Source organism: Gymnogyps californianus, chromosome 11 (genome assembly GCF_018139145.2).
Source record: "Gymnogyps californianus isolate 813 chromosome 11, ASM1813914v2, whole genome shotgun sequence".
Lineage (NCBI taxonomy): Eukaryota > Metazoa > Chordata > Aves > Accipitriformes > Cathartidae > Gymnogyps > Gymnogyps californianus.
This window is the reverse complement of record NC_059481.1, coordinates 3904582-3913450: the sequence shown is the minus strand read 5'-3', so window position 1 is coordinate 3913450 and position 8869 is coordinate 3904582. Positions and strand designations below refer to the sequence as shown.

The 8869-nt window shown below is 38.9% G+C and overlaps 1 protein-coding gene across 1 annotated transcript in view; it reads left to right on the top strand.

Annotated features, from left to right (window-relative positions):
• Window positions 1-259: 259 nt before the first annotated feature.
• TMEM266 (transmembrane protein 266) overlaps window positions 260-8869 on the top strand; it is a 63107-nt gene continuing 54497 nt past the window's right edge. The window contains 4 exon segments of the mRNA XM_050903053.1: window positions 260-355; window positions 1539-1639; window positions 2692-2797; window positions 5027-5215. Coding sequence (XP_050759010.1) covers window positions 2784-2797; window positions 5027-5215 — 203 coding nt within the window. The 5' untranslated portion in view covers window positions 260-355; window positions 1539-1639; window positions 2692-2783.

Below are 8869 nucleotides of genomic sequence, written 5' to 3'. Positions count from 1 at the left end.
CACAGTAATCCCTTTAGGATATAGATATACACAACCTATTACATTCATTTTGAAGGTTTCAGTTGTGCTGCCCTCTTATTGTACATATTAACTACTTGTCTTTTTAATTCATTAAATCAGCCAATACATTAGTCATCTGCACCAGAAATTACTCACTTTTTGCCACTTTTTCTCTCAGGAAGGCTCCACTGAGTCCTTTGGAGACTTGACTCCCTGTATCTCCTTTCAGGACTCTTTCCACGTTATGGTAACGATCCCTTCAGCTGAGGCGAGCTGGACTCTGCTCTCTGCAGAGCTATCAGAGCTATCAGAAGAGCCTGCTGCCTGGCTGCAAGTTGCTCCTTCAGTCCTGGTGGTGAGCAAACTTTATCTGTAGAGCTGCCAACTCTGTAGGAGGGAGCAGGTCTGGCTTATTGGTGTTGCCACTGGTCAGATCTGGTTGAGTTGTAAAACAAAATTCTGTATGAATATGAACATATTTCTAGCTTTAGAAAAAAAGAGACTGAGTCTGTGTTCTGGAGGGGCAAATATTTCATGTTCATGTCCTATGTGAAAGAACTGCAGTATTGCCGGCCCCACTGTTATGACTTAAGTTCCCTCAAAATCTTAAGATTAATCTAAAAAAATAAGAATTTTTAAAAATCTAGCTGTACGTTTTTTGTCATTGTTTTGTTTTCTAAACCTGCTTTGGGAGGGAGGTTGTGAGTATTAGCACTGTGCTGTCTCAAATAAATGGTGAGTTTTTTACTGTGTTAAGAAATTCCCATATCTACATCTGTCTGCCTGTCCTCTGAGGCCAGTTTCCATCAGTTTTATTCCCATTTCCTAAATCAACTGTATCCCCATTTACCTTTTATTCTCCAGGCCTGCAAATGCAGTTATAGCAGGATTCTCAATTTCCTCAGTCTCACAAGACAGGTGCACAGTACCTCATGCCTTTACCATTTTCTCAGGCTGAGTGCTTAGAACAATTGCTTTGGGTAAAATTTTTTGTTAAAAATTGTTTTTTTGAAAAGTGTTGTAAAATGTCAACCCAAACTGAGATGTTAGGGAGCTAACATCGCAAAACAAGGCTGATACTTATATTTTAATTTTGTTGTGCTGGTAGGTGTAATTGCTATCATAAAGCTGTCATAGGTACAGATTCACCAAATCCCTTCAGTGTGTGATTTAAACATGCATAATTTTAGGCAAATGTTTTAGTATTTTGCTACCTTAGGGATATAATAAATAAAATAATTCAAGGACTACGAAGGCCAGGGAAGAGACTCCCATTGATATTGAATGGATGTTGAATCAAGTCTCTGCTGTATAAGGGAAGGTTTATCTGAAAAAAGTTTGCTTCTTACTCTGACTTTAGAAGTATTACAAGGTTATAGATAAATGGAGTGTGTGTGTTTTTCTAAAATATATGTATTTTTCTGTTTTAAAGTCGGTCATGTTTCTTTTCTTCATATGAATAATTAAATTGCTTTTGGCCGACTTATCTACCTGAGGAGGGTGATCACAGTGCAGACCCTTTCTTTTTGCATACCCAGGCACACTATCTGGAAAATCTGAGAATGCATTGACTACGTTTTACGTTGTTATAAGGTTACAAGACATGAAATAAAGCCTTGGAAATGGCTCTACAAAAGATGTAAGTTCAATTTTATTATATGGTATCAAGTGATTGTTAAGGGTCATACTGTTGCTACGTTGACATGTCTCCACTGTAAATACTTGACTGATACTAACAATTCAGTGACTCTAGTATAAAGTTTAGTATAAGAAGCATTTTTCATTATAATGGATTTTTTTTTGTGTTGTTGTCAGTAATATTCTAATTTGCCAATGACTATTTCTGTTTAATTAAAATAAGAGTATGTTTTTATGTTACTTTTTAAAATTATTTAGCATATAATCTTGACAGTAGCTTTACAAACTCTAAGAATTTCTTCTAAGAATTTTTGTTTCTTGTATGGTATTCTCCAGTTTATATTTTTCCAGCTACCAAAAACTGTGTATCAGTAGGTTTCATTCTCACAAGCTTGTCCTCTACCAGTCTGGTTGCCATGCATTGGTCCAGGTACAACACAAATGGAGATTTTGTCACAAGCAAATGTGGCGCCTTTTCCAAATGTGTTAGTGGGTTTTGTTGATCAAAATATCATCTTGATAACAGCCCATCTAGAATGTTTGACAACATGAATTAATTCTTGGAAGAGACTTTCTAAAGTAGCAAAGGCAGTCAGGAACACAGTTCAAATTAGAAAATGGAGAACAAACCCCCAAACTTTGTTGACAAAGCTATTCTCTTCTCTATAAATTATATTAAATTGCAAAAAAAAAAAAAGTAAAAAGTCAGTTGTCTTCCAACAGAATTTGTGCTCCTGAAACCATGAGCTTTCTTTGAAAATCTGCTCCCCCCTCTGATCTTGGTTATCTTTCTCAACAATCTAGTGGTTTAAAGCAAGACCTGTGTTCTTATGGAAGTATAAATGTGAGCAGGTGTCCATGTATATAAGTAAATGCACTGTAACTTTACAGCTTCCATAATATGGAGGAATTAACCTGGAATAAAACCACTTTGAAAAGGAATCATGGGGGAAATAAAATTATTAGACAAACTCGCAACATGACAACAAATGTCAATGCAGCCCTTTGGAGTTCTTTTGACTGTTTTAGATAACTTTGTTTTGCTTCTCACAGAGACCTGATCTTGGAAGGCTAGAACCTCTGCGCAGAGCAGCTGGAATTAGTTAAATACTGGAACCGCTGCTGATTTGGTTGCATCCTCCAACATGACCAATCCTCAGTAAGTACCATGTGAGGATAGGTATAACTTATTTTAAATAGAAGGGAACAGGTTGCTACCTGTAGGAGAATGATGTTGTGACATCAAGAGAGTTCTATCAGTATTACTGGAAGGAAAAGTTGGTATTTTGGGAAGGAGTAGTAGGATTTGGTCAGTTGTCTAAAGAGTGTGAATTAGCAGAAAAAACATGAATGCTGTAAGCATGTCTGATGTGTTACTAACAGCCAGTGGCTGAAAACTAGTACGTCATATTATTTTCAGATCAGTTTGCCTTTTTTCTTTCCTGCCGCCAAACCTGTCCCAAAGCTGTTTGCCAACACTAGTTTGTTGGTTTGTTTGTTTTTCTTTTCAGTCAGATCAGACAATGTCTGTCATTTAGTCTGTCTAAGAGTACAGAAGGTAAATACTGTTGGGAGATGGAAGGCTGCACCAACCCATTTCCTTTATAATACTGGAAATTGAATCATTGTATGCTCTTTTGTGCAAAACTGAACCAGCTTGGACTTGTAAAGGTAAATGTCCACAGGATGGCACGAAAGGTGAAAATCAAAGAAAGAAAATTCTTGCTAAAATTAGCTCCTCCCTCTGGGCTTCTGATTTCGGATTGTTTACAGAGGAATACAGTTCTGTTGGAAATGAAAGAATCTCATTACTTTCCATTATTAGTTAGACAAAGAATAAAATAAAATAATTCTTTAAGTTGTTCAAATAGTACTTCCTTTTACCTCTACTTTCTGCCATAGTATGACACAGTTACAGCCTTTCCCTGCAAAATACTTGAGATATAACAACATTTTCCGATTTTTAGAATTACTTTCTTGTGTAATGCTGGCAGCAGTTAGCTCCTTTTAATTTAGGAATAATGTTTTCCATCTGAAAGGGAAGTCTAATGGTGAGGCTCTGACCAAAAGAATCTTTCTCTATCTCTTTCACATAGAATTTTAGTTCCTTCACCCGCATCCTTAGACTTACAAGATATACGAGTTAAGAACTCTTCTAAATTACTCATTTTTTTCTGGAAAAAAAAAGAACTCTTATTCAGGTTGCTTGAATAGCTGGAAGATTTTAATAAGCTTCTTTAAAACAAAATCATCAATGCAACTTTTGCAGTCAAATAACAGAGGGAAGTTGGTTGCTAAGTACTTTTTAACTATATCTCTAAGGAAAAAGAGTATCTTCACACCTGCTGTTCAAAACCTCTGACAAGTAGCCTGAGATGATTTCAGAAGTTAAGAAGCTCCCCTGGATGAAGCCAGAGAAGTTCATGCTTGCACCTACTCTGAATCAAATGGAGCAAGCAGCTTTTACTGAGTACTGCAAAGGATCAATCCCTGCTAGGGCTTGACATGCAGGCTCTCTCCTACAATGAAGTCATCCTTTGTGTGCACTAGATAATATGCTAACTGACAAAGTTTGAGTTTCTAGATAAGTAGTATGTTGTTGCAAATGTGGAAGACATATACATAGTCAGACTCCGGTTTTACCTGCATGGAGTTCCCATTAATGTTAGTGGGGTGGTAGAAGAATACATGTTTGGATTTAGAAGCTGTACATAAGGAGAGTTAAGATAATCTTTATAGAGGAGTCCATAATTCTTCTGAATTGTTGTTCTCTTTCAGAATTATTTTGAAATAACTTATAACAGAATGATCCTTTGTAGTTGAATGAAACAAAGTCACCATCCATCAAAACTATTTGAATATTGACCCACAGTGGAAGAGGGGTCAAACTGCATCCATTAATTAACAGTTGATTTGTATATAATGATTAATAAGCTTAGCTATTCATTGCTTACTGGTCTAACTTACAAAGCAGTGTGGTTTTAGTTGGCATAGTTACATGCCGCCTTTCTGTTTTGTACAAATATTTTGCTTTTGGGTTCATTCATTGTTTTCATATTTGTTTATAACACATCCATTTATGTTTAGGGCTTTTGAAGCAGATTCAGCAGAGTGAAATGCTGGTCTCCTTTGTCTGTGAGGTTTCTGTTGATCGCAGTGGGATCTACGAAAGACAAGCTTGGAGAGATTTGGTCTGTCCCCTCAATGAGGACACCTCCATCAATGACCTTGCAAACGCCTTTTAAGTTGGTGGCTTTTTAGGATTCTGTGAAGTTCTTGTCTCTAACTTATTTTTACTTGCTTGCTTATTTATTTATTTGTATTTGTTTATATGTATGTGTGTGTGTAGAGAGAGAGGGGTTTTTATTTTGCTTATTACATTTTTCAGGCCTACAATAGAAGGTGGTGTTTCAGAAGTTGAGATAATTTCACAACAAGTGGAAGAAGAGACCAAAAGCATTGCTCCTGTACAGCTTGTTAATTTTGCTTATCGAGATCTACCTTTAGCTGCACTTGATCTGTCTGTGGCTGGGTCCCAGCTGTTGTCAAATTTGGATGAGGAGTACCAAAGAGAAGGGTAAGTACAAAGGACAGAGTTTTGTTTTATAGTTTTAGGTTATAGGAATTTCATGGCCTGTAAAAAAGAAAACCTTGAGCTGGAGAAGTGCAGCCAGTTGTCCTCAAACTCTTTTTAAAACCATTGTCACAGGATGGAAGCGACCTTTTCTAATATAACTAATCTGTGCTGGTTTGGGGCTCTTTATAATTTTAAGTGATTCATAGCTGCTGTTTGGCCACACTCTGGAAGCCTTCTGTCAGGGAAAACTAGACCAAGCATCTAGCCCATCAGACAAGCAGAGTGGCCTGGTGAAAGCTCTTTGTGAAAGGTGTTTCAGGAGAGTTTCAGGATGACAGAGAGTTAGCTACTGTGATTCTTGTACATAGTTGTACATCTCCTGACTGAGAGATAATGACTTAGTACTGCTGATTCCTGGACAGATTGTGTACTTTTCACAGAATAATTTGAATTTTCACAGAATAATTTGTAGTTTGCTTATGGGAGAACATTGTCTTTGATAATGTATATACATATTACTACTGTTTTTGTAGAACAACTGTTCCAGTTTTATTGGAATAAAATCACAGAATCATAGAATGGTTTGGGTTGGAAGGGACCTTCAAGATCATCTAGTTCCAACCCCCCTGCCATAAGCAGGAATACCTTCCACTAGACCAGGTTGCTCAAAGCCTCATCCAACCTGGCCTTGAACATTTCCAAGGATGGGGCATCCACTGCCTCTCCGGGCAACCTATTCCAGTGCCTCACCACCCTCACAGTGAAGAGCTTCTTTCTTACATCTGATCTAAATCTACCCTCTTTAAAAGATCTCAATCAGTTCATAACATTTGCCCAAACATAACCCGGTGCCAGACTATGTAGCATTGTTGTCCTACAGGACATTAGAATTCATCCTTATGTCTAGTTTAGGCTTGAAGTGGCTGTAGGTGGACTGCTATACTACATTTTTTATGAAAGATTTGGGTCAACTGGAGAGAATCTAGAGGAGGCAGAGAGAATCTAGAGGAGGGCAGTGAGAATGAGTAGAGGCTCAGAAACCTGCCGTGGAGTACTGATTGAAATAACTGTTTGTGTTTCACGTGAAGAAGAGACTTTCAGGGGAGCTTATAAGAGACTTCAGTGAGGAAGAGAACAATCTGTTCTTGATCTCCATGATGTTTAGGACAAGAAGTAAAAAGCTTGATTTGCAGCAAAGAAGAGAATAATGAAGGTAGCAAAGTGCTGGGGTAGACTACTGGTATATATGGGGAGGAGGGGAATAGAGTTGCAACCACTAGAAGTCTTTAAGAAGATGCATTTGTCAGGAATGATAACAGTATAGTTTAACATCCCTTGGGACAGAGATTAGGTGAGTGCTTGTGCCTAGTCCCTCTGATTCTGTGATTACTGTTCCACTGTGTGTCACACTGAACGTATATATACTCCACTGTCAATAAGATCCATCTAAAATCACTTCACAGTAAGTCATATAGAGCTCTCTGATGAAGACATTAAAAGGCTTTATATAAAGCCTCCATTTATTAACAGTTTAATGTGTTTTAACCCGTGCTCTGAAATCAGCAGAGACACCTGCTTGATCTCTGCTCAGCAGGTATTCTGTATGGTAGTCAGGAAGCAGTATGTGGGGAAGGCTCTTGCCTTTAATTTCTTTCCAAATTGGACTTTATGAGACATCTCCTCAAAGTTGTTACTCCAAACAAGGGGAAATACATTTCAAGTAGGTTATATAAGTATGGTACAACTGTAACATAAGATACCCTGCACAGCAAAAGAGGCACTTGAAAATTAATTGGAGTATGCAGGTGTAACCCTCAGGCTATTTTGGTGCTGAGTAAATACCAGTTCAGTTCAAATATGCATTTTTATAGATTTTTATGATCTGAAACTCAATTCTTCACTGTGCCAAAGTGCACAGATCTCTCACTGTAACCATCTGAGCAGCTTTGCAGTCTTAAGCATGGAAATAGACTTGTCATTCTTTTCCTCAGCAGAGATCTCTTCCTTCACACAGACTTCTTTTGTGGCTTTATCAGTCTAAATGGAAATAAGCAGGTGCCATCCAGACCTCCCAGCTGTAGAGTGGATTCTCTGAAGAAAATTCAGAGCTTTAGTTTGTATGTCTCAATGCATTTTGGCTGAGTATGTTCAGCTGAGTCCCAGGACCACATCTGCCTTGTGGGATTGGCAGCTTCTTCCTTTCAGAAGCACTGATCGCAACTGATGCCCTGTGAAATTTAGGAGCAGAGCTGAGCTCAAGAAGCCCAGCAGCAAAAGTCAAATACTGTCGCCATACCACCTCATGGCTTGGTTGGGAATATGTCTGGTTTTATGAATGTGGTGTAATTTCTTTCTCATGGCCTTGTTAGATGTGACTGGCTTCCACCTGAGTAAGAAGGAGATAGGGTGGGTCAGATCAGTTTGGTACAGGAACTGATAGCTACATCTCCCTCATGTATGAAGAGTGATGTGGGAAGGGCAGCACAGGAGGTGGCAGAAAATGTCGAAGTCCCTGTGGTTTCTGCCAGCATCCATATTCGTAACTGTGAAGCTCTGTTACCCCAGTGCTGCCATACAGGTTGCAGGTGGAGATACTAGAAGATACTGCTAATGCCAGAGAGTACTAAAAGGTGATGTAGGACTCATCTTCCCTGCTCTGGCAGTCTGCCTTTGTCGCACACTCCAAGTGTTACCTTCTGTATACTTTTCCCTGAGAATTTCAGGGAAGGTGCCAGCCTGTATGACCTGCATATATTCTGTATGGCTCTGTTCTAGATCTGTAGCTGATCTAGGCAAGTTGTAGTCGTTCTAACTGCAAGGCTCTGCAGCAGGAAGGTCTGGCACATCCCTGTGCTTGGAAAATGCTGGGTTGTTGTTACAAGCTGCCTCTGTCCATGACCTTGTGGTTTTCGACATAATTGTCCACAATCCCTAGTTCCTGATGTGGGTTGTCACACTTCATCACTAGTAAGTCTCCATCTCCATGCACTGAGCAACAAGAGAGACATCAGACTAGAGATGAATGAGCGAGCAGTAAAGGAGTCTTCTGATTTAATGGTTTGGTTGTGCACCCCAAGGCTTTCCTCTAACTTTCCTTTTTTAAGGCCAGAAGGTGTTCAGGGTCCAAGCACAAGCGCAACCTGGTTGCTAACTAGGGGAGCTTTTTGTTTCGTCTGAGAGAATGTTTCTCTCAATAAACCCAATATTAATAGGCAACCAGGAATAGGAGGGTCATAGCTCAGCCCTCTAACTCTCAGATGGCATCAGACTAGCTACCCTTCCCACGAGAAATGAAAAAAAGAAAAGGAAGAGCAAAAAGAAAGGAGAATTATGGTCTGTCTTTTGTTAGACCATATGTAAACTGACATTCCAATGGCTTTAAAGATACTGGAATAAAAATCTCATTTTCTGCAGTTCGATGAGTCTTTGCTCTATCATATCAAATGCTCAGGGCAGTCAGTTCCTATCTGTCAGTGTTGTTGAAGGAATTTTGTGGTCAGTTTGAGCTGTTTTTGTCAGAAATTTAGTTTACAATGCTGATCCCTGTGCTAAGCAGCAAAGAAAGGACTGCAGATTAGATGGCACGTTAAGCCTGTCCCTGAAGTACACCTGTAAGTAGTGAAAGGGTAATCGGGCAAGAAAAACCTTTCCGCT